This window comes from Panthera pardus, unplaced genomic scaffold (genome assembly GCF_024362965.1).
Source record: "Panthera pardus isolate Hobbes unplaced genomic scaffold, ASM2436296v1 HiC_scaffold_6, whole genome shotgun sequence".
Classification (NCBI taxonomy): domain Eukaryota; kingdom Metazoa; phylum Chordata; class Mammalia; order Carnivora; family Felidae; genus Panthera; species Panthera pardus.
The window spans coordinates 37,461,864-37,487,878 of record NW_026526991.1 but is presented as its reverse complement, the minus strand read 5'-3'; the positions used below and the strand labels follow the sequence as shown (position 1 = coordinate 37,487,878).

General features: G+C 35.5%; 1 protein-coding gene across 19 annotated transcripts in view; it reads right to left on the bottom strand.

The window, feature by feature from the left end:
- The window catches only part of PPFIA2 (PTPRF interacting protein alpha 2), a 475,555-nt gene that overhangs the window by 99,593 nt on the left and 349,947 nt on the right, over nucleotides 1-26,015 (bottom strand). For 10 of the 19 annotated variants that reach the window (XM_019455214.2, XM_019455220.2, XM_019455223.2 and 7 more), the window contains 7 exons: nucleotides 22,335-22,556; nucleotides 13,291-13,437; nucleotides 12,142-12,276; nucleotides 7,141-7,227; nucleotides 6,630-6,713; nucleotides 6,241-6,372; nucleotides 4,626-4,688 (listed from right to left, as the gene is read on the bottom strand). In XM_019455214.2, the coding sequence (XP_019310759.1) occupies nucleotides 4,626-4,688; nucleotides 6,241-6,372; nucleotides 6,630-6,713; nucleotides 7,141-7,227; nucleotides 12,142-12,276; nucleotides 13,291-13,437; nucleotides 22,335-22,556 (870 nt within the window). The remainder of the gene's footprint in view (nucleotides 1-4,625; nucleotides 4,689-6,240; nucleotides 6,373-6,629; nucleotides 6,714-7,140; nucleotides 7,228-12,141; nucleotides 12,277-13,290; nucleotides 13,438-22,334; nucleotides 22,557-26,015) is intronic. The other 9 variants (XM_019455224.2, XM_019455225.2, XM_019455227.2 and 6 more) reach the window with 1 other exon arrangement.

Below are 26,015 nucleotides of genomic sequence, written 5' to 3'. Positions count from 1 at the left end.
TTTTTCCCTTGTAATGAAAATGTGAAAAGCACAAATCAATAGAAAGTTATCTAAACATTAGTGCCTTGAAGATGTTTTATAGAGTAGTACCTTAGACTGTTGAGACAAAAATAAACACAGAATAACATGCTATGCTTAAAACTTCACCATCAATGAACTGAACTCAATATATGAATGGTCATATTTCCTAGTACAACTAATATCAATTCTTTCGATCTTTATTTCTTTGCACTTTCATGGTCATCAGTTAGTTCATTTCTGATGAAAAGATGTGTCAAAAACTCCTAAAGTTTGTTTTGCCAGTAGTTAATTTGGGTTAAAAATAAAAAATACAAATTTACTTCCCTAAAAAAAATTATCTACATTGTCTGGCATTCATTAATCCTAAATTTTTGCAAACATATAGGAATACTAAGATCATGACTAGCTATGTATACATCACTTCAAAATGCAAAGTCATAATCATAGCAGATTAAAAAAATAAAGAAAAGGTCTTATTCATGAAGAAAAGGACTTTGATTATTCTATAAGGGTTGTAATACACATGATGAAGGAGAAAGAAAAATGGATTAAAAAGATGAGGAAAAGTGGGCAACTGGGTGGCTCAGTCAGTTAAGCGTCCAACTTCAGCTCAGGTCATGATCTCACGACTCGTGAGTTGAAGCCCCACATTGGGCTCTGTCCTGATAGCTCAGAGCCTGAAGCCTACTTTGGATTCTGTGTCTCTGTCTCTCACTCTCTGCCTCTCCCTCACTTGCATTCTCTCTCTCTCAAAATAAAGATTAAACAAACAAAAAAAAAAGATGAGGAAAAGAGTCATTACCTGATATAAGTTAAAATTGTGAGCTTGATATTGGTAGAATTATTTGTACACCTGAAAATTTTCTCAGATTGTCATTACCAGTTTCTGTCCATAAATCTTCAATGTAAGGGTCACCTAATAGTCCTTAATTAAATGCATGTGTAAGGATTTATTTTGTTTTCATGATTATAACATTTTATAATGTTGTGAAAGTTTAAATATGTCCTTCTAGATTTCCTCTTACTGTTTTCTTCCCATCCCAGCAGCCAATGCTTGACATTTTACTTGACTCATACTTCGTTTCTCACCATACTTTGTTGTTAATGTGGCTTTCCCAATATTTCTCTTATCTGCCCTTTTTATTCTTACTAACATCATCCTACTCGACACCTTTTTAAGTTTTTTCCTGAATTACTTCACCAGCTTCCACAGAGGCGGTGCTCCCTTCAATCTCTTCCCTACACATTTCTCTTTTAGATGTATCATTTAAAAAAACACATATGATAAAATAAATTATTTGCCTAAAATGTTAAATGATTTCTTATTGCATTCATTAATCCCTTTGTTTGTTATTTCCACATACACACATAGGGCACCTCTATTGTTCTATGCCCTAAGATAAAGTAGTAAGATAAAAAATTCCCTGCCCTCCTATAATTTATAATCTAGTAAACAAGACAATAAACAGAGTCTATAGGATGTTTGTAGGAAAAAGAAAATAAGAGAAGCATGGAAGATCTCTCCAATAAAGTGCTATTTGAGCAAAAACCTAAAGAAAGGAAGGGAGTTAAAAAAAAAATAGGGATGTCTTAGGAAAAGGTTTAGCAGATACAAATGCTCCCTAGTGAGAAGGAGTATATTTGTTGAAGGAGAGGGCAAGGAGGTCATTGTGGCTGGGTTGGACAGTAAAGAGAAAGACAGGTAGGGAATAGACTTAGAAATGTTTTGGTTGCAGGGCTTGGGAAGGGTAGTCCTAAAAGGCCTTGTTAACCATTTTTAAGTCTTTGGTTTTTACTCTGAGTGAGGTAGAAAATGACTGGAGGATTTTTGAGCAAAATGGTGACATGATCACTCCTGATGAATGAGACTGGGAGGGAGGGAAGAAAGATAATTATTACTGTCTTTCCAAACACATAGGCAAGAAAATTGTGGCTTGGACAATAGCAGTGTTAGAAAGAGACTGGATGGATTTGGGTTATATCTTGAAGACAGAACTAACTGAATTTGCTATTGGACTGAATGTGGAGTGTGAGATAAAGGGGTCAAGAATAACTCCAAGGTTAACCTGGCTAAGAGGACAAGTTGTAATTTACTGAGAGGACTACTGCTGGTGGTGGTTGAGGTTGGTGGTGCTGATTTTGGGGGTGGGGGGATTGAACCTGTGAACATTTGAGTTGCTCAAGTGTCCAAATAGAGATATTGAGTTGGCTCTTAAATACATGAACTCTCTCAGAAGAGAGGACCCAGTCAGTGATCTAAATTTGGAGGTGCTCAATTTATAGATGGTTTTAAATCCATGAGATCAGAAGAGCCTCAACTCAATGAGTGAACATGAGAAGAAATTCAAAACCAGTCCTAGGAATTTCAAATTTTAGAGATCAAGATGATGAGAAACAACGAGAAGAGGTTGTGTACACAGGAGATTTGGCTAATGAATGACTGTTAGTTATAGAGAACTGAGTGGAAATTTCAGAAGTTATAGGAGATGTGGTTAGATTAGGAAATATGTTCAGCTGTGTGGGATGATATTCAGAAATGAGGTATGACCTGGGATTTGCTTCCTCTAGTTACTGGCGTGAACAAGGGTGTAAAGCATGGAGTGATTAGTACTGTTAGTTGCTTAGGCAGATTGTTGAAGCTACAAGGTTTGGGTAGGTGGTGGGGGAGTGGGTTCTGGGGATCTTGCCAGGAGCACAGAGAGCTTTGGAAAACATAACATTGCATAATAGGATCAAGTCCAAAATCCACAATCTGGGCACAACCTAGTTCTTTAAACACATACCAGTCACAGCAAACTTCTGGTAAATCAGCAAATCAACCATTTTTGTTTTCTCTGTGCTCTCACATAGGCTCTGTCCTCTGCCCTACCCTTGCCTATTTGGCAAGATCTTTTGTGCCTTCAAGAGCCTGATGAAATGGCATCTCCACTCTGTAGACTTTTTTTTAAACTACTTCAGAAAGAATTAGATGCTATCTTCTAGGGACCATATTGTATTGCCACAGAGAGATCTATCTTTCAGATCATATATACACTGACTGTGGGGCCACATAGTTTTAAATTAACATCATAATATGTAGAATTTAGTGGGGCTAAGTGTACAGTTTTCCTTTTTTTAAATCTTTCTTCTCTCATCTTTTCCAATACTTTCCATATGCCATACTGTTCCCAGATATTCCCTCCTCTCCCTCCGTCTCTTCTGTCCCTTGCTTCTTCTCTCTTTCTCTTCTCTTTTGTTCAACACACATTTGTAGGTCACTTTTTAAGTCAATAATTTTATATTACATTATTTTCCTGTGCTAAACAAAATGAAATCAGACAAAATTGCTAACAAAAATTTACAGGTGGGGCACCTGGGTGGCTCAGTCAGTTAAGTGTCTGACTCTTGATTTTGGCTCAAGTCATGATCTCATAGTTGTTGGGATCGAGCCCTCCATCGGGCTCTGTACTGATGGCATGGAGCCTGCTTGGGATTCTCTCTGTCCTCTCTCTGCCCCTCCCCTGCTCTCATGCTCTCTCTCTTTCAAAATAACTAATAGACTCAAAAAATATATAGGCTAATAAAGAAGGAGAAGATATATTAGCAATTACAGCTTTTAACATTTCATAATTTGGTCCTTATCTGCCTCTTATATAATACATCCTATAACAGGAATAACTGATTCCAGCCAAACTGTTATGCTATTATTTTTTTTAAAAAATTAAGAAAATTTTATTTTAGAGAGAAAGAGAGAGAGAGCAGGGGGAGGGGCACAGGGAGAGAAAGAGAATCTGAAGCAGGCCCTGCTCCCAATGCAGGGCTTGATCCCATAACTCTGGGGTCATGACCTGAACAGAAATCAAGTCGGACGCTTAACTGAGCTACCCACGTGCCCCAGGTTATGCCCGCCATTATTTAAGAAATGAAACTCCCTACCACTCCTGCCTCACACAAAGCACTGGCAATCATGCCACATGCACTGTATTTGAAAGGCTTGTAACATATTCTTCCCTTTCCATAGAGCTTTGTCAAGTGACACCTCCCTGAAGCCTTATTTATAGCAGCAGTATATGGTAGTCTCTCCTACCTGTAGCTCTTACTACATATTTCACTCCTTCGGCACTTGGCATGTGTTCCTCTGCAACTTGCTGCTTTGTCAAAGGTGTGTTCTCTCTCAATTACATTTTTCAGCTACTTTGGAACCAGGATCATGTATGCAAACATAATTCAGCACAATCATTGTGCATGATATTTAATACATGTCTGCTTAAATGATATCTCAAACTAAATACAAATTAGTTTACTCCAATTGTGTAAAGCACAAAAAGTCAGAAGCATTTTTTTTTTTTTTTTTTAGAAATAAGACAGTGATTATCGTTTAGGATAAGAGTAGTAATTGTATTTGAACAAGAAGGGGGCTACAAGACTTGATTTTCAGTGTGTTTGGTTTGTAAAAATTTATCAAGCTCTCTAGATATGTACACTTTTCTGGACGTATAATACAAAAGTTAAAATTGTTTTAAAAAGGTAGCATCCTAAATTTATTTCTTATCAAATTTATTTTACAATAACACATTTGTCAGTCTAAAATAGAAAAATGGGTAAAATGCAAGTTTCCATTATACCTTGTCATGTAAAGATTCTTCCAGATTCTTTCTGAAAGTTTCTGATTCTTGAATTAAAACATTCTAAAGAAAAGAAAGAAAAATAATTAACTAAAGAGAAAATAATTGAATATGTAGATTAATGTTTTATTGCTCAAGAATCTTCTTTGATTCCTTCTCTTTGATTCCTTCCTTGGTGCATCTATTTCTTGGTTTCCATGGAAACCACATTTAAATAGAATCCTTAAACATAATACCTTAACATTTAGAAAAATACATAATTTAAATGGGAAATGTTATTTTGTAACACTTGGACTGGCAAATGGAATAAATATTATCTTCTAAGCTATATTTTCTTCTTCTCCTCAGTGTTTTAAGATTTGAAATAATTAGGTTACTTTTAAAATGAGAAAATGTGAGTAATAAACTCAATATTAGCCAAAGGTATTACAGATAAAGGATTCAGATGAACTCATTTTTATCATCTGAGGAAAAAAATAAATGATCAGATCCTATTTCCGGAAAGTTTAATTTCTGGACTTCTATTTCAAATACAGAATAAATAATTTCCAATAAAGGTTAAATCATTAGAGAAATATAAATGAAATTTTAGCTATGTACAAAACTGTTACATCTCATGACATGTAGAAATAAGCTGCATCATAGAAATTATTTTTAAAATTTTGTCATGAAGTGATTGCTATCGTAAAAGCTTTATGCTTTTTTATATTACCACAAAGCATGATTTTTAAAAATGTATTTTTTCAAATTTAATTTTAGTAAAACTAAACTAAGAGTGTAGTGATTGGTAAAGTGGCCATGCATTTGGACTTGAATGGGAAGAAGGCATGCCTTATCACTTTGTAATGAAAGTTAGCCAGTCTACTTTAACAATTTCAGGGGAGTATTTTTTTTCTATTTTGGTTTATTGTCTGGGTCAGGGGAAAATGTCTAGCTTAAGTAGTGACTGGCATTCATTCTCAGTTTCCAAAATGATTTGTCCATCTGGGTTTTAGCCCCTACCTTTGTATCTGCTCTGAAATCGGCAACCAGCTCATGTAACTCGTGCTGGTGTGGTAGTCGCTAACTATCAACAAGACACATAGCATTGTGAATGACATTGCACACTGTAAAGAGGCAATTTTTGGAAATGATGCAGCTGAAATTATTGCATTCCTAAACTGTAGTAGGATCAACACTAGTTCTATTGGTAATATAAATTCACTTACTCATTTTGGCTTTTAGACAAGCAGTAGATTCAGTTACTCGAAACATGTGAATAGTTCAATGCAAGACATCCCCCAAATAATCGATTTTTGTCTCATTGCTCTTTTTTTGCACACCAGGTGAAGAATAACTAAGTATTTTCACCACAAAATACATTTTAATACATTTATCTATATGATCATGAGAATATGCAAGATTTACATACCATGCAGCACTTTTACTCATTTAAAAATTTATCTTACACATTTTTACAGAAACTACTCGGTCACTTCTAAGACTATGTCATATATACTTAAGGAAAATAAATGGACCATCCGACCAATACAATAATCACAGCAGGGTGTAAAACAACCATGCTCTTAAGAACATTGATAAATATTCATGTGATTCTACTCTTCTGTCATTTTACCTTCTCCTCTAGGGCAGCCATTCTTTCCTTTAAATGTAGTTGTAAGCGTTCATTAGATTCAGTCAGAAGTCTGTCCACCGTATCAGATAATCTTTTGTTGTGCTCCTCATTCATTTTCTCTCTTTGCCTAGCCTTATATTCAAGAAAAAATAAACTTGACATAACAATCATTTAAAAAGCACTGGGTTTGTTTTTATATTTTTCTAGTTTAAAATTGGATTCCATTTTATGTCTGGTGTGATTAAATTGGCAGAACCTTTTCTTTTTTCCTTTAAAATGCACACAGCATATTCATAAGATTTTAAATATAACCTATCATCAAGAAAGACATTCATTTCTTACATGCCCATAGACTGATGATTGAGGGGAGTGGTTCTTAATATACATACTCTTTGAAGTTCTTGATTTTTCTCTTCAAGTTGACCTTCTAGATGTCTCATGCGTTCTTCAATGTTTCCATGTCTCTCTTCAGCCTGTTAAGAAATATGAAAAATGTACCTGACATGTAAGATTTGATTAACACTTTACCTCTAAATAAATTGAAATAAAATGTAAAGCAAGCTACTACCAACCGCAAATGTAATTTTCAAAAAATAAACTTTTTTTAAACAGGCAGCTGAACAGCATTGCTTGAAATGTGTCAGCTACAAAGGCCTGTTACATCCAAGCATCAGCAAAACATTGGACTTATTTATGAGCAATGAAATCAGCCAAATGTAACATGCAGACTGTGCATGGTTTGAACACAAACCTGCCATTGTCCAATCTTAAGCTCCTGAAGCACTGAACTGCACAGATGGTTGATTATCAATAAATAAAAATAACATAATTTTTATAAATGAAAAGAAAAACTTAGATGGATTCTATTTAGCAATAGAAAGTAAAGTCCAGTAGGACTACCTTCCTACGTATGGAGATCATTTCTTGTAGTTTAGCTTCCATAACATATTGATAATCATCAGATGAGGTAGAAGAGGTTGGATCAGACTAACAAGTCAAGGAAAAGGAGAGGGACAAAATTGAAAAATCAGAACTAAAGACACTGACACTGAACAGAACATAGCACAGAATGCTTAAAAGAAAAATGTGACAGCAAATTTAATACTTTAATAGACAGAATTTTACATGGAAAGAACTACACTGATATCTGGTGAACACGATGCAGTCAATGGTTATAAATGAAAAACAATGATACGCCCAAATAAAAAACTACCAACCTAAGGTATGGAAGGTTAGTGACGGCTGGCGATGAAAGACTACTACAGAATGAATTAAAGCAACTCTGAAAGAGTCATGTAATAGTTGGGATTATGGGAAACCAAACACTAGAATATGTCTCTGATAGATTGTTAAATGTTTTGTATTTTGGTTTGTTTATCATATTACTAAAAAATAATGCAAACTGTGTGTCTCAGCGTTGAAGTGTATGCTAGGACAACGACCCAGGTGAAATAAATTTGGAAAAAAAATTTATTACAAACCTAACACTGTAGACATCAAGACAAACTAAGCCACAGGATTAATTATTATGGGTATTCTCCAATTCCAGCAGGGTTGAGTTTCCTCAGCAACAGTGACGAGCTGACAAACTGACTTCTGGTCTCTGAATACAAGTGTGTAGTACCTGGTCTAGTACCCTGGCACCTATTCTCAGATGTAGTCTTAATTTGACATTGTAAATGAAAGTGATTAGAAGTCCTCAAATTATCAAGGTGACAATATATTGTGAGGACAAGAATATTTATTTACAAAGTCTCCTGAATGACACTAGGAACCACTCAGAAACTGTTTCTACATTGATTTGTTGCCATGGAAACAAAATAGCGCCCTAAAGTGAACAGGCAGCATGGTGCCTTTGTCAGCTAATATTTGCCCAGTGCCAGGATTCGTTACATGTCTTGGAGGTGATTGTCAGGTTATCACAGACACAGAGTGTTAACACATGTGACATTGCTGATAGCTGAATTGTATTAGTATGTTATGCACAGATTACATGTAAAGTTAAATCAACATTTTGATCATAATTACAAGTATATATAACATCAAAATTATTCTATGTTAGATCTATAAGATTTAACTCCAGAGCATATTCCATTACATTCTCTAAGTTTATTCTAAAACAGTGAAACTTACTTTATGCAAATATAGGACTATATATAAATATGTCATGCAGTACCTGAAAAGAAATAGTAGCCTATTCATGTATTGGCTCACACACATATGTACTACTTTATGCAACAAATTCCAACTAATCTATAAAATAAACATTTAACATTTAACTGGTGTACTTATATAGATTACAACTCAATATTAACATTTGTAAGATTTTCCTTTTGATATTCTTGTTTCATAAATGGGGAAAATAATGAAGACATAACAAATAACCAATTTCTCTCCCCAAATTTCCAAGCAGAAGAAACACAGAAAGCTACCATAGTTCCCAAATGTCACAAAATGGTTTTCTAATATCACTTAAAACCTAGAATTCAAATAGGAATATAGTAAATGGGTCAAAATGTTGTTGAAATGATATCATCTAAATTCATTAAGATATCTGTAATCTCTCAAAAGTACATTTTAACATGCAGTTGGTGGTATAAAAATTAATCAGGTGACTGATTCAAGGTAGTCAAAGCATGAACATTTCAATTTCCAAAGCTGTCTCTTTAAAAACACAAGCCCAGTAGGTCTTCCCAAAGGTCCTTAAAACTTCTACCTCTTTCCATCTTAACTATTGAAAACATACTAAACATTGTAAAAATTCACTTAAAGATTGAGCAAGAATTCTGTCAAGTTTAAATTACTTTGTTATTGTTGATATGTTTTACTGGTACTAAAAATGAATGAAATACCTTATGGAATTCAATACGAATTATGTCCTTGCTGAGGGAATATGCACTTTAATTAAATAAGTAAATATAATAAATCATAAAATTGGGATCCCAAAGTCTTTATTGGTTAATTTTGTGCATACTTGCCATAGCCAATGTTAACATTTATCTGTAGCCACTCCTCAATATTTCTGACTTTTTAAAGCCTTAAATGAGCTTTCCTTACCTATCTATACACACACACACCTCATCAACCACAGAATAGATTCAGACATCATTTCTAAACAAAAACTGGGATCAATTTCAATAGTATTGATTTATGTTCATCTTAGCCTTGTGAAGACTGTAGTTTAAGTAATTAGTGTAAATACAAAAGTCACACAAAAACAATCTATTTTTTGTACTCCTTGATGGGATACAGGGCTTATCTTGGTTTCACTCTTTAATATGACATAGGAAAATTTCAAATGAGCTACAGTTAGAGAAAATTATAGGCAGAAATGGCTTTGAGAAAAACATGAGTAGATTTTGAAATGGCGAAGAAATAAAAGTCAGATAGGGTGGGGCAAAGAGAAGAAAACAATAGGTAGCAGATAATAAAAGCAGAAAAAAAATATATAGGCCAAATAAAATGCCTGAAACATTATTTAGAATGCCATTCATAATATAGGAGAGGGAAGCCTAGGTTTAAGCTAAGCAGAAATCTTTTTACTTTAGTATCAAAAATAGTAAGAAGTAGAAAAAGATTATGATGATCAATAACAGTGAGATACTGAAAAGACGGAAGTGATAAAAATATATAAATAAAACTGGTTCTAGAGATAGTCCCTAAAAGTGTCTGAACAGAGGTGAAGAAAAAGTACAAGATCATTGTAGCCATAAAACTTGGGAAAACAAATGAAAGAGCATCTTCAAAAGTTATAAAAATGTTACAAGCATAGAGAGTGTGCTGAGGATAAAACCTCTTCTCTAGACAAGTGTATATTAAATATGGCAATAATCTAGAAACTCTGTAGTTGAAATAATGGTGTTGATATAAAGTCAGTCTGAAGAAAAAGCAGGAGAAAAGAGAAACACAGTGAACTCTAGCATTTTTAACACTTCTTAAGAAAGATGAAACTCTACTGAAAAAGGAGGAAATCAAAAGGATTCAGATGAAGTGAAATTTTAGCAATATATTATTAGTTAGATGTAACTATATTATTAGTTAGATGTAATATATTACCATATATTATATTATTAGTTAGATGTAAACTGAAGAAATTATTTTGGGTACATGAATGAAAGTATGTATCAAAAACAAGTAAGAGCCCCAGAGAAAAAATGAGGGGAAAAAAGATAAGACACCTATTTCAAGTTATTTTTTTATATTCTAAATTAAGGATGCTTAGGGATATATACTTTGAAGCCTTGTAAGTCAAGTATTATATTTTAAAGTATGTTTTGTCCTCAGTCCATCAGAAGTTAATTAGGAGCAATTATTTGGTGAATTTTAAATTGTATTATTTTGGAAGAGATTCCAGACTTTCTCGTATTTTACTCAGGATAGTATTGATGATTATTTTACACTAAAGTTTTACAAAATTATTTTTATTATTTAGTCACTCACTTAAAGCTCCGGAAAATAGTTCAGTTCAATAACTCTATATAAGTTCATGTTCTTCAAATGAAGAGCCTTAGTGTGTGTGTGTGTGTGTATATATATGCATGCACACACACACACACACACACACACACACACACACACACACACACACATCCTTATCCATATTTGAGTAATTTTAAATGTGTTTGCAAGAAAAAATAGAATACTACTACTATATTTGCACATTTTTATATAATTTAGAGATTATTTCTCAAATTAAATGATAAATTTATCTTTATTTGAGAAAGCACACATTTCTAAAATTGCCAGAAGGGTTTATGGTATGTCTATGACTATAGAAGGATCCAGATTGTGACATTATCCTAATCACACTAATGTTTTATTCAGCTGGTTATTCCAATACTCTGTAGACAAGCAATTATTCCAAAACTTTCTAACCCTGCTCTACTTTGCAAGTATTTGTCTTTTCACTACCTGACTAATTATCTTATTTTAACCAATAGGCATCAGTCTACTTTTCCTCTTTAATTATCTACTTTTTTGGGAAAGCAAATGTGTGTGCCTACTTTTGTATTGCTGTATTGACTGTTTTGGATAGTCCTAATGCCAGAATTTGTAACCTGTAGTTCATATATCTGTCTTACCCATTTATTAGGTGCATGGAAAATGTAGCACTGAGCAATGATTGCATGAATATCTAAAATGTTTGCACATTTTTGAACTGATATTAAAAGTAAAACATGCTTTTAGTGAGCAAAGCTGAAGTTTTATTGTACATATACACTTTGAAGCACTGTCCTTTCCATTTCACTGTGAATGATAAGTCATTTTTAACATTATAATGGTTGCAAAATTTACAATATGTGTATAATTGCAGAATTTGACAGCCATAACATGGCAGATAATTTTGAATATTCCTCAGATTAGTATTGACTTTAATTGGTTCAGAAGAAACTGTAACTATTAAAACCACTTTCTATTTAGTAACTTTAGAATTTAGACTTTAGAATCTAACTTCCAACTGCTAACAAATGTTTTCATATATAGTCAGAAAGGAACTGCTTATGATATTTCCTACATTTTTAATACCAAACAACTTCTGTTAAGGCTATTAAGTTATTGCAACTTATCTATATACATATTAAATTTCATCATTATTTGTTTATATTCAGTGATTATTCTAATGTTCAAATATTATCATGGAAAATTAACCATCAGGACACAAAATTTTGTTTTTGCTAACGTTTACATAGGCAAAGGTATCATCACATTCATATGTAAATCATTCATGTCAGCATAAATAAGATCTATAATATGAAAAACTCATCTAAGTAACAAACCAGTATAATAAAGACGAAATAAACTTAAATTTCATGAAACCTAAAGACAATCTATAGATTCCATTTGGATCACTACTCCTTTCTATGAGTGTATCTAGACTGACTAATTGTTTTATGGCAATACCTTTGTCAGAGCTGCAATTCTCTGAGCCAGTTCAGCCTCTACTTCAGGTAAGGTCTCAGCTTTCCTCATAGTCTGCTGCAACTTTTGCTCAGCCAGCTCAAGACGCTCTTGTAACTGCCTGTTCTTCTCTTCCATCTGAAACAGGGATGGAAAAAGAGACACTTAAAGAGTTCCAGTAAGGATAACAAACACCAGACACTAGGGTTTCTGCCATTATTCTAGATTTAAAATCAACCACACTTACTGTGCAAAGAGATGACTGTACTCATGTTTTTATATGTTACTTACTCACATTCCTTAATAAAATTCAGCACATTAAAAAAATAGAAAAGCTCTTACCAATGGCAACAAAAAGAAATAAAAGTTACTAGTGAATATAAATGTGGACATGTGCAATATAAGTCAACGCTAAGGTTTCAGACGTACCATGAGAGCATATTATTGAAAATTATAGTATTAACTGGAGTGAGAGATGAAATGTAGCACAATGACTAACAGCCCAAGCTCTAGAGATAGGGTTAACAGAACTTTTTTCTCTGAAGGGCCAGATAATAAATATTTCAGATTTTGTGTATCATTTAGTCTCTGTTCCAACTATTCAGTTCTACTGTTGTAGCACAAAAACAGTCAGAAAATGATTAAATAAATGAGTATGGCTATGTTTTAATAAAACTTTATTTATAAAACAACTATAGTTTTGGCACATGGGCCATAGTTTGTCCAAATATGGAGCTCTGGAGCCAAATAGACTCTGCTCTGGAGCCAAATAGACTTGGGCTTCCATTAAGAACTGGCATTTTCCAGATGTGTGACATTGGTAAAGTTTTTATGTCTCTGAACCTTGATGCCTTGGTATAATAATTGTGCTTACTTCACGGGTGGTGGTTAGATTTAAGTGAGGTAATTGTTAACTGCTTAGCAGTGTCTGATTCATGTCTAGACCCAAAGTAAATATTAGTAATTATTTTTATTATTATTAAGACATATTTGTAAATTACATGCTAGAAATCACATCTGTTGAGTCAGTTCCATTCTAAATTTTAGAGAACAGTTGAATGCCAAGAAATACTGTATTTTATTTACTCCGTATTTTGTTAGAATGGTGAGAGCACACATGGACCAGAACAAAACCAAGATAAGATACTCAACCTGCCGTAGGATGGCCTCTTTATTTGCTAACTCATTTTCTAATTTATCATTCATGTCATGTATGGAGGTAGATTCTCTCTGAGCACTGAGGTAACGTTTCTCAAGGGTTGTGATTCTTTCTTCCATATCTTCCTTCTGTGCCATGGCCTACAATCAAAATAATAAATTAATTAAAATCAGATTTTCACATAGTTTAATGTATTGTCTTGTTATTTAAATAAAATAGTAAGATACAAAGGCTACCGTTTTCTTGAAGCAATATTCATTCCTTTCTTTTTATGGAAAGCATGCCAAATTTCATGTGAATTTTCCCAATTTACCTGTCAGAATTCTCTTTACATCTTGGGTTAACAAAAAGTTCCTCTCTCTGAGAATGGAATGGAGTACAAGAAACTGCCTACTGTAGAACTGGCATTAGAAAAGAAGTGGCAGATAAATTAGCTCATTATACAGTAGAGATAAGTACAATTATGGGTACAGTTGTAAACCATAAAATCAGTAAAATGGTGGCTACCATTCCAAACTGCAAATCAATCTTCAAATAAGGATAACCAATATCACCAGTATCCTCATCTACATATATAAGTAAGAGTAACCCAGTGTTTAAAAAAGGAGGCCAGGGGTACCTCTGTGGCTCAGTAGGTTGAGTGTATGACTTCAGCTCAGGTCATGATCTCAAGGTTAGTGAGTTTGAGCCCGCATCAGGCTTGCTGCTGTCAGCACAGAGCCCGCTTTGGATCCTCTGTCCCCTCCTCCTCTGCTCCTCCCCCACTCACGCTCTCTCTCTCAAAAATGAATAAACATTTGTAAAAAAAGGAGGCCCCAGAAAAGTAAATTAGAGTCATATTCACAAATGAATTGACCAATTGACTTGGGAACGTAACCATTTTCCTTGTTACATATGTTCCAATTAAAAAAAGATTTTTTTAATGTTTTTATTTATTTTTGAGAGAGAGACAGAGCACAAGGGGGGAGGGGCAGAGAGAGAGGGAGACACAGAATCAGAAGCAGGCTCCAGGCTCTGAGCTGTCAGCACAGAGCCCGACGCGAGGCTTGAACTCATGAATCGTGAGATCTTGACCTGAGCTGAAGTTGGGTGCGTAACTGACTGAGCCACCCAGGTGCCCCAAGAATTTAGAAAACTCAAAGAATACACAACTCTATGGAAAAATCAGCTATCAGTGTGAATGTAATAACCATGGCATTAATATTATTCTCAACTATAATTTTTAAACCACCTAATTCATAGATAATATGGAGATGATTTTATCTTCCTAACAGCTTACATGAACATTCACTAGTAGGTGGATAACCTACTTTTTAAAAAAAGATATTAAGAAAAGTCAGCTGCAGAAGCAAGCCTCATGGGCCTGTGGAGGTTTCCTGATAATGTGGGGAGCTCTTTTGCGTAAGGAGCCTAAAATTGAGTTGGTAGTGGTGGTTTCCATATGTTGCTATCCAAATTCCTTTGGTCAATGTTCCTAAGCAACCCTTCTGGTCCTCTCCTTCAGGATCTGGAGCCAGTCCTGCCACATGCACAGAGCAGATACATTTTCTTCCAAAAGAAATAGAAGTCCTTAAATGAATAGTCCTTCATTTCCCGATTTTCCCTCATCACCACCTGGAAATAACCATATGCACGAATCCTTCTAGCTTTTACTTTTACAACAGGTGTTCGCCTTCTCTCAAAGTTTTAATCATTATCTGTGCTCTAGTTTTTATGCCTTTTCTGCTTTAGGGACCTTGATCACTTTTCTGTCCTGGATTTTCAAGATGATAGCAGAAGTAAATCCCACAACTACAGCTAAAACAATGAAGCAGGCTTACAAATAAGCTTGTACAGATGAGACGTGGAGGGAAGAGGAAAAGGAATGATTTAAAGAAAATAAAAATAAGAATGATAAATTATCTGCTTGATCACTGACCATAACTGAATTGAAATTATGCAATTTTACTACTCTGGTGGAGCGGCTGTGAAGATACACCACCGTTTTAAAAACAAGCAAGGAAATAAATGTATCAAGTAATTAATAAAATCCTGGAAAAACAAAAAGCTGTACAACAAAAGGAAATGCTATCATAGGAAATTACTACTTGGATCAGTTGTGGAAATGACCTACACAGCCATAATAATGGTGACACTAAATGTGATTTGGGGGTAATTGTAGTGGAAGGATGGGTGGGAGAGAAAAGTAGAGAATAAAAAAGCTAAAATCCTCTGGGTGCCTGGGTGACTCACTGGGTTAAGCATCAGACTCTTTATTTTGGCTCAGGTCATGATCTCAAGGTTTGTGAGTTTGAGCCCCGCATTGGGCTCTGTGCTGACAGTGTGGAGCCTTCTGAGATTCTCCCTCTTTCTCTGCCCCTCCCCCACTTGCACACTCTCTGTCTCTCTCAAAATAAATAAGTAAACTTAAAAGAACTAAAATCCTCATATAATAGCAAGGCATCGATTAAATAAGAGAGAAAATAGCACAACTAATAGCGAAAGGATTGAAATTAAGAATCTCAGGCAAGTGAGATGGAAAGTAGGTGGGCACTCTGTGTGTGTATGCGTGTGTGTGTGTGTGTGTGCGCGCGCATGTATTTAGATGTGTACCCTCTTGACATTATTTGTCTTTGAAAAATTATGTATTGTTAAACTGTATACTGTTAATTTCATTTTCATATAGAACTCTGGGAATATTGTGTCAATTTTGTAACCAAAAAAGAGACTTCTGAATCTAGCCTACATATATAACTTCTTATAAAATTATAATAGCGATAAACTCAGTTAAAGACATATACATGTTTCTTGACAACATGAGCATTGGAGTAACACTTACTAGCTCCAAATCCCAGTTTTTACTACTTTTTAACTCAGTTATCATGGGTGAATGCTGATTACCTTTTCTATAACTCATCCTCTTTTCTTTTCTTTTTTGGTTTCTCTGCTTGCTTGTCTATTTTGTTTTCTGTTTTAGGTTGGGATACTAGCATCTACCATATAACATTGTTGTGATACAGTATTTTAAGTGCCCTGTGTGGTCTTATGCATAATACACACTCCATAAATAATAGCTTTTTGATTATTACTTACTATTGTGCCTATAATTAGCTGATCTGACTCTATGGCATACATTGCATGCAGGAGTCACTGTACAGACTTTGGTACTGCATTTTTGATTCAGTGATTCATGTGGGAGATTCAATTTTTAACTGCAAGCTGTGTTGCCAAAAATAAATTTTGAATTTACAAGTTGGAGAAATATCTTTTCCCTGTGTGTCACTTAGAAATTCTAAAATGGGAAGCTTTTTCTAGTCTCTAAAAACTGTTCCCTAAAGAAAGAGGAAAACAGTATAAAGATTCAATTATCTCTTGACCTATGGTTTGTTTACAAAATAGACTTTATTATAGCAAATAAATATAACTCTATAGTAACTCAGACATCGTAAACTAAAAAATAAAACTCCATGTTTCAGATAATGGAAAAGACAAAACTGATATGTATTCATTTAATTACTTAGGAATTTTTGAAGAACTCTTAATAGGAAGTTAGAAAGATAAGCTGGTTTTATTCACAAAACAATATAGAATTTAAATTCTAATTCTTTGTTGGGGTGGCTCAGTCGGTTGAGCATCCGACTATGGCTCAGGTCATTATCTTATGGTACGTGAGTTCGAGCCCTGCATCAGGCTCTGTGCTGACAGCTCAGAGCCTGGAGCCTGCTTCAGATTCTGTGTCTCCCTCTCTCTGTGCCCCTCCCCCACTCACACTCTGTCCCTCCCTCTCTCAAAAATAAATAAACATTTAAAGAAAAATTCTAATTCTTTGCACATCAAAATTTGCATAATATTTGCATATTTTGCATAATATTTAATAAAGTATTATTCAATACTCCATTAGTAGCTTTTTTTTAAGTTTATTTATTTATTTATTTGAGAGAGAGAGAGAGAGAGACAAAGCGCAAGTGACAGAGAGGCAGAGAGAGGGAGAGAGAAACCCAAGCAGACTCTGCACTGTCAGTGCAGAACCAATTAGGGGTTCAAACTCATGAACCGTGAGATCATGACCTGAGCCGAAACCAAGAGTCATACATGTAACTGACTGAGTCACCTAGGCACTCCCCCAATTAGTAGCTTTCTTAATTATAAAGTGGAGAGCTAAGCATGTTATAAGATTGTCTATGTTTTTAATATGTGTACTGTTCTTTGCTTTACTCCAGCCCCCAACTACATATAGGTCACAGTCAATTTAAGGAGCAACTAAGACAAAACTTCAAAGAAAGTAAATTTTAGAAAGACAAATACCATACGATATCACTCATATGTGGAATTTAAGAAACAAAATAGATGAACATATGGAAGGGAGGAAAAAAAGAGAGGGAAACAAACCATAGGAGACTCTTATTGACAGAGAAAAAAACTGAGGGAAGATGGAGGGAGGTGAGTGGGAGATGGGCCAGATGGGTGATGGGTATTGAGGAGGGCACTTGTTATGATGAGCACTGGGTGTTGTATGTAAGTGATGAATTACTGAAGTCTACTCCCAAAACCAATATTGCATTATATGTTAACTAATGATAATCTAAATAAAAATTTGAAAAAGAAAAAAAATCATAAAAAATAAAGTATATCTCTTATAGTCATCAAAAAAGTAAATTTTAAACAGATTTACTTATTGATGAGGAATAATGACAAAAATATATTCTAAAAGCATTAATGAAATATACTTACATAATTCATTTTAGATATACTAGACAGTCCTCACACGTAAAGCAAAATGCATTGAAGCTTTTAATTATATGGTTTTTCCTACTCTCCCCTTTTTTCCTTAATCAACAAATACATAGTGCTAATACAATACATGAATCATACTGTGCTAGCAATGTTACACATTGGGTAGCAAGAAGAATCACTTTTTTTAAAGTTTACTTATTTATGTTGACAGAGCACATGGTGGGAGGGGCAAAGAGAGAGAGAGAAAGAGAGAATCCCAAGCAGGCTCCACACTCAACACAGAGCCTTAGGTGGGGCTCCATCCCACAACCACAAGATCACAACCTAAGCTGATATTGAGAGTCAAGTGTCGGAAGCTTAACCGACCGAGCCACCCAGGTGCCCCCACTGTTTTTTTCTCTTATAAATACTTGCAATCTAGTAGACCTTGTGTGTCCACAGACCACAGTCTGGATTATAAAAGCGGAAGCTGGAGTTTTGAGTGTAAGTGATACCTTTTTAAAGTCCATGGTTTTCTTCTTATTGGAAACAGAGAGCACAAGATTATTTCAGTGGTGGTTACAGTGCAGCTGCATTTTTTATGCCAGTGCTATCACTGGTAAATGATTCTGTTTTGTTGATTTTAGAAGTTGCTCATAGTGGAAGAAGCACAGGTTTTGGAGCTTGGCTGATCCTGTGTCTTCCTGGTGCTGAGGGTTTGGAAGGAGTGCAATGCTCGGAGGGCAGTGCATATGTCTTTGACAAGTCACTTTACCTCAATTGAGAAAAATGGGCATAATGATGAGTACCTTCTGGATAGGACAGATGTAAGAAATTAGACAAATTAAATATAATACACCTGTAATAGTTTTCATGGTTGGTCTTTAAGAATTTCCTAGAAGTAAACCAGGGCCTCAGGCAATCGGACCTTTTTGGAAACATTTTATTTGGCCTTTCATGGTGTCCTTAACACACACGCGTGCACACACACACAGCACACATGATGTATACAGAAAGTCAGGCAGTGTATAGGTTTCTTGCCCAGGTCTCATTAATTTCTAGCGCTTCCTATGTCATACCTTTACTGCCGAATGTGTCATACGTATATATTGCCTGACTGGCTCTTGAAGCATCTGTATTTGCAACCTCCCTTTAGAGGTGAATGATGAGAGATATTCTTCACAAATCTCTTCTAAAATATAACTACATAAAATTTTAGAGATGATAATAGTTATATTTAAATTTTTTAAAATGTTTTTATTTATTTTGAGAGAGAGAGAGAGAGAGAGAGAGAGAGAGAGAGAGAACAGGGGAGGGGCAAAGAGAGAGAGGGAGAGGGAGACAAATAATCCGAAGCAGGCTCCAGGCTCTGAGCAGTCAGCTCATGGGGCTCGAACTCACGAGCTAGGAGATCATAACCTGAGCCAAAGTCAGACACTCGACCAACTGAGCCATCCAGATGCCCCAAGAATAGTTATATTTTATTTTACTTTTTAAAAAATTTTTAACGTTTATTTATTTTTGAAAGAGAGAGAGAAAGAGAGAGTAAGTGGGGGGGGGCAGAGAGAGAGAGGGAGACAGAGAATCCAAAGCAGACTCCAGGCTCTGAGCTGTCAGCTGAGAGTCCGACACGGCTTGAACCCATGAACGGCAAGATCGTGACCTGAGCTGAAGTTGGATGCTTAACTGACTGAGCTACCCAGGTGCCCCAAGAATAGTTATATTTTAAAAGAATTCCACATGAAAGCAGAATACCTTACCTATTAGAAGAGATTTCCTTATTAAAAAAAAAATACCTGGCATCAGATGATTGATATTTTCCATCTGAATTAGCTTTTCGTCACCTACACCTGAAGACGATTAGAATTAAGGAATTATTTTTACATAGTCAATAAGAAAGGGGGAGCTGGAGATACTGGGCTCTACCTGTGACACTGCATTAAATAAACATGAAGAGAGGAAGCAAGAGAGGAGTGTTAAATGAAAGGAAAATTGCTAAATCTCTGGGACTAAGAGAATGAAGAAACCGGGATAAGCAAGGCCTCAACAAATAGCTTTACAGCCAGAAATTGTAGTGTTTCTTAACAGTGATATAGAAGAGTGGCAAACCTTCAGCTAAGGAGTGAAAATGACAGACGTGCCTTTGAACGATCAATTCATATAAAGAAGTAGAGAGCACAGTATCATCATTTGCATGGTAGCAGAGCAACCTGCCACTTCATGGATCATCTACATTTTTTCTGAGATAGTAGGTATTGTTCTAACCCGCATTCTAATCTCATCCATGCCTTTTGACATTTACATCAAACACCTATAAATATCCATTCTTTCAACAAAGTTTTCTTGAATGCCTATTATAAGCTCAATAGTTGTGTTGGTGATTAGAATAGAGAAGTGAACAAAACACAACAAAACAAAACTCCCAGCCATTACGAATCTTTATGTATAGGGGAGAGGGAGGTATATGACAAACAGGTAAATTGATAAAGTATATATTGTGTCAGATGGTAGTAAATACTGTGAGATAAAACAAAGAAAATGAAAGAAGAGGAAGAGTGTACATGTGCAAATAACAAGGTTAGGGAACACTTCACTGAGAAGAAAACATTTGAGCAAAAGGAAGAGGGAAAAGAAAACCCAACAGAATAGGTCTGGCTAGTTTAAGAGGCCATCCATCTTAACTGAACAGAGTGGACTAAAATGAAACAGCAAGAGATGAGTTCCCAGAAGTCAGAAAGGTGGTAGTGGAGATTGTACACGGCTCGTAGTCCACTGTAAGGACTTGGATTTTCCTGTAAGTAGGATAGGTAGCCATTGAAGCAGAATGGTAACTTGAGCTGACTTAACATTGTAACAGGTCACTCAGGTTGCTATGTTGAGTATAGACTGAAGCGAGTAAAATCCAGAGGAAGGAAGACTAGTCACAAGAGTACTACAATAATTCAGAGAGAGATGGTGGTTGTGTGGAATAAGGAAGAGCCATAAAGATTGTGAGAAGAGGTCACATTATTGATAAGTTTTGAAGTTGGCTGAATCATATGCAGTGTGTGAGTGAAACAGGTACCAAGGACAGCTCCAAGGCTTCTGTTCTGAACAATAATTGAGGACAGGTGGGCTGTGTAAGAAGACAAGAAACTCTGGTTCCTTGGGGGTGGGAGAATAACAGGAAAACACTCTTGAATGTGTTAATTTTGAGAATATGTTAATTTTACAGGCAACTGGGAAACGGGACACAGGATAAGCTGGAGATATAAACTGGGAGTCATAAGGCAGTAGGTGTTTTTTGGAGCCGTGAGACTGCATGAACTTAGCAAGGAAGTGAAAGTAGATTGAGAAGGGAAGGCACTACAAGTCTAGGGAGACACTGAGCAAATAAAGAAGCCCGAAATAAGGGCAGGAAGTAAAGACGGATGAAAATCAGAAGCATATAGGGTGCTATGACCCAACTGAAGACGTACTTTAGGGAGTAATGATTGGATGCAGTGCTGGGTTCAACAACATGGAGGTCAGCAATCAGTTCTTATCAAAGAAGGGCATGTTGGAGGCAAAAGTAAGTAAAATGGGCTCAACAGGGAATGGGAAAAAAATAATTGAATACATGGAGTGGAGTCAACTCCAATAACAATTAGTTAATTATATACAAAAATGTAAATAAGATAAAATATGTAATTTAAACAAATATGTAAAAATGACAAAAGGTGAAAGGTCACCAAATAAATTTTTTAACAATTATGAATAATTTTCTTTTTAATTGAATAGAATGAGAAAGTGAAAGGTTCTAAACATTTCACCTTAGTTGGTAAGATGATTAGGCAGTGTTACAAAAAAAATCTCGTATTTTTTGCAGTAACTTTCAAGTACTCTATTAAACAGATGAAGTGATGTTACATCTAAGAAGAACCGAATACATGGAGAAAGAAAGGTGCACACATTCCCAAATATATATTCACATTCACAGACACAACACTAAAATAAGAGGGGGAAAATTTAAAGTAATGATTTTGAGTATTCCCATTTGCTAAGAGTGTAGCAATTTCATTATTCATACCCACATCTAAAGCTATTTAAAATTAGCAGCTTAAATTTTTTAAAAATTCATTAAAAACTATAGAAAGTTTTTACTCTACCTGAGACTTGATATGAAATTCCGTACATATTTAAAGGGTCGATAAGTAAATAAACTATTTTTGTCTTAGCGGACATGTTTCATAACTAATATCATGCATCTCAAATTTTGGCTTTCTGAATAGATGTAAAGATTATATGCCATTAGGGGAGATTTGCAAAAAGCATCTCAGAAGCAGCATTCAGAAAGCAAAGCCTGAAAGCGTTATGAATCACTTACCTCCCTAATGTCCCTTTGATATTTAGTGTTCATTTCTTCTGTTTTAATGAGATCCTTTCTTGCTGTCTCTGCTTCCTGTTCCACCTCTCCCACTCGGGAAGAGAGTGCTGCTAAACGTTCCTTCATTTGAGCCATTTCATAGTTTTGCTTTTCAAGCAATTCTTGTAGTTCGACTATTTGGCTAGTTTCATCAGTTGAGTCTATAGAACCGTTGGACAAACGCTGCAGGAAAAGAACAAGAAATGGCACTTAGGATTCTCTTCATCTTTAATTTAAAATCCATGAACTTAAAGAAATGAAACTGATGGAGCTTTCACACTGAGAAATAAGAACCCTAACTAGTTTTGAAAAAAAACTAAGTTTTTGAGAAAAGTCTTAATGGACATTAAAATATAAAGGTAGATCAGTAATTTTCAAACAGGTTAACAGATGCATTTGAACAGATGCAACTTAGCATGAAACACTCGTGTATCCCAAACATTTAACAAATGGCAGTTATTATTTTGTCAGTTATATCCAAAGTTTATTGTAAACAATATTTATATAAGCAGCATATTATTAAATGATAAGAAGGAGCACAGAAACTGTGTAATATTTTTTATTTATTTATTTATTTATTTATTTTTGAGAGGGATATCATGCAAGCGGGGGGGGGGCACAGAGGGGAAGAGCAAATTTTTTTAAAGTTTTTTATTTTGAGAGACAGAGAGCAAGGGAGGGGCAGAGAGAGAGAGGGAGAGAAGATGAGAAAGGGAGAGAGAGAATCCCAAGTAGGCCCTGTGTTTTCAGCACAGAGCCTGACATGGGGCTTGATATCATGAAATGTGAGATTATGATCCAAGCCAAACTCAGGAGCTGGATGCTCCTGACTGAGCCACTCAGGCATCCTGGGAGAGAAAGAATCTTTTTTTTTTTTTTTTTTTCAATATATGAAATTTATTGTCAAATTGGAGAAAGAATCTTAAACAAGCTCTCTTCCCAGCACAGAGCCCAACATGGGGCTCGATCTCAGGACCATGAGATCATGACCTGAGTCGAAATCAAGAGTCGGGTGCTTAACTAACTGAGCCACTGAGGTGCTCCATATTTTCTATTTTTATTCAAGATCCTGGTGCATTTGCAAGTTTCATTTTCAATGACTCTCAGAGAAAGAACTTTACACACATTTTTCTTTTAACGAAGGTTATTCCTGGCGTGAATGTGACCTAGCTAGAATAAAGGTATAGCATAAAAAAAGCCTTGATTTCTATATTGTTAAGAACATAAAAGTCATGAATGCACACAACCCACAGGAAGGAGGCTTAAAAGGATTAAATACTTTGAGACTGATTTCTCCCCTTGCTGCTTAGAAACCAGGGTGACCCATGTCTTCAGAAGCATGTCCTACAGCCTAACTGTACTGGAGAAGTTCTGTGGTGGAGACAGGGCCACAACTGGAGAAATAGCACTAAAAGAAAAAGGGCACAGCCAGGCTGAAATAAGAAAATGATGATGCACTTTGCCTTAACATAAATGCAAATAACAGATGCCCAGATTAAAAGGGCAAATTAAATTTTCCCAAATTAAACCCCAAATCAAAAAAGATAAACATGAAAAAAGAATGAGAAAATGAGAAAAAGCAAAGAAAGTACCGTTAATTTTAGTACAGTGCTTGTTTGGAAAACACGAATCTGTGTTAATACAATAGACACATGAAGAAACTATTTGAATGTTACATAAATTTTGCGTTTTCCTTTTTTCAATATATTGAAGTCGAGCTGACCTACAATGTTCCATCAGTTTCAGGTGCACAGCATAATGATCCGGCGGTTCTATATGTTATGCTGTGCTCTAAATTTTGTGTTTTCTTATGCGCGACTTCATTCCTGAGAATCACTGGTTAAACACAGAATCCCATACCCAGCTGAACTGAGCTGTGTAGGAACACACAAAATGAACTCGTGCACGCTCCTCAGACATCTAACATCGCCTCAGTGTATCTCAGGCTTTGAGTCACACCACCCCCATCGTGTTACAATTTTCTGTCTGATTTCAGATACCCCACTTTCTATCACTTCACAGTAATGCACAAACCCCCAAACCCATCTGACATCCATTTCTGCAAGCAAAATTCAGGTCTTCTTCAAGTCCAAGAGTCATATTTACAGTATTTATGCAATTCTTGACTATTTAACGTGTAAAACGGTGCTACAATTTTCATTGGTTTTCTATCTCTTTGTTTTATGCCATTGATAAAGTTGTGACACAAACCCCTCTTCTGCCACAAGCCCTGTGTTTTGCATTGTGCAGTTTTGCAGAGCTCAGAACTTTGAGGGATGCAAATGACACATTAGAGCAGCACTGACTGTAGGAGAAAAGAGGGAGGACAGAAAGCACCACAAAAGCAGTGAGAAAGAGAAAATAGAGAGCAAACAGGGATCACAGACCAATGGCAAGGGGTGTTTACTAAGTCCAGGAACTAACACATGAAGAAGCAACCTGGAAAATCTAAATTAAAATAGCAGAAAAGATGGAGTTAATCTTAAAATGGTATCAAAGATGCCAGATCTACAGACCTAATACCTTGAAGGTATTACTGAACTCTTAAATTGCAGATACTGAACATCTGATAATCTAGTAAAAGAAGTAAGAGATTTTACAAATATGTAGGAATGTCAGAGATGCTGCTGAGATCCAGCAACTCTATTTCCCCGACTGCTGAGATGGCTGCTTGCTGAGGGATCAGAGTCCGTCAGGGTCTTTCCAAAGATCCCTGAGGTGTGCAATGCCACACACAATGAAGAGGTACTGGGAAGCTAATGAAAAACCAACTTTCTAGACAGTTTTTATGGATACAAAATGCAAACACATTGATGGTGACCCTTATACAGGACACAACTATGTGTACATGGAGCTGAGATAAGCCAGTTTATAATTAGGCAACAACTGAGAACTGGTTTAGGGAAGAAGGCTAGAGCCAATTGCCAGTCAGTTATGCCCAAATTTGGTATAACTGAGGTATGATATTACAGGGTTTTTTTCATAATAGGAAATATCTTTGAACTCTGTATACTACTTACAGGTAACTAAGCGATCTTAAGCTTTAATAGAACTTCTACTTCCTCACATTGAGGACTTTCTTTAGTCAACTAAAAAAAAAGGCAATTTTTTAGAAGCTACACAAATCACTAGAAAACAAATTTTTGCTTTGAAAAATGTTTTATGTTACTGGAGAGAATACACTTAGGTTTCTGGAACCCTAAAGAACTTGGGAGAACTGAGACTCACGTAATCACACAGAGCTGATTTGAATTAAAATGCAGAACTTTTCTTTTCAAGTTTATTTATTTTGAGAGAGAGAGAGGGAGAATTAGAGCATGCATGGGGGAGGGGTAGAGACAGAGGAGAGAGAGACTCCCAATTAGGCTCTGTGCTGTCAGCGCAGAGCCTGACTCTGGACTTGATCCCATGATCCGTGAGATCATGACCTGAGCCAAAATCAAGAGTCAGATGCTCAACAGACTGAGCCACGCAGGCACCCCTAAATTGCAGAACTTTTAATTCCCAGTTAAGTTCATCTACCCTTTACCATATTGCCTTTACTCAGAATATAAAGATCAACAGATACAAATTATGCATGGTATATGGTATAGACAAGTACCAAGAATGTAGTGTGTATTCATACACACACACATATGCATT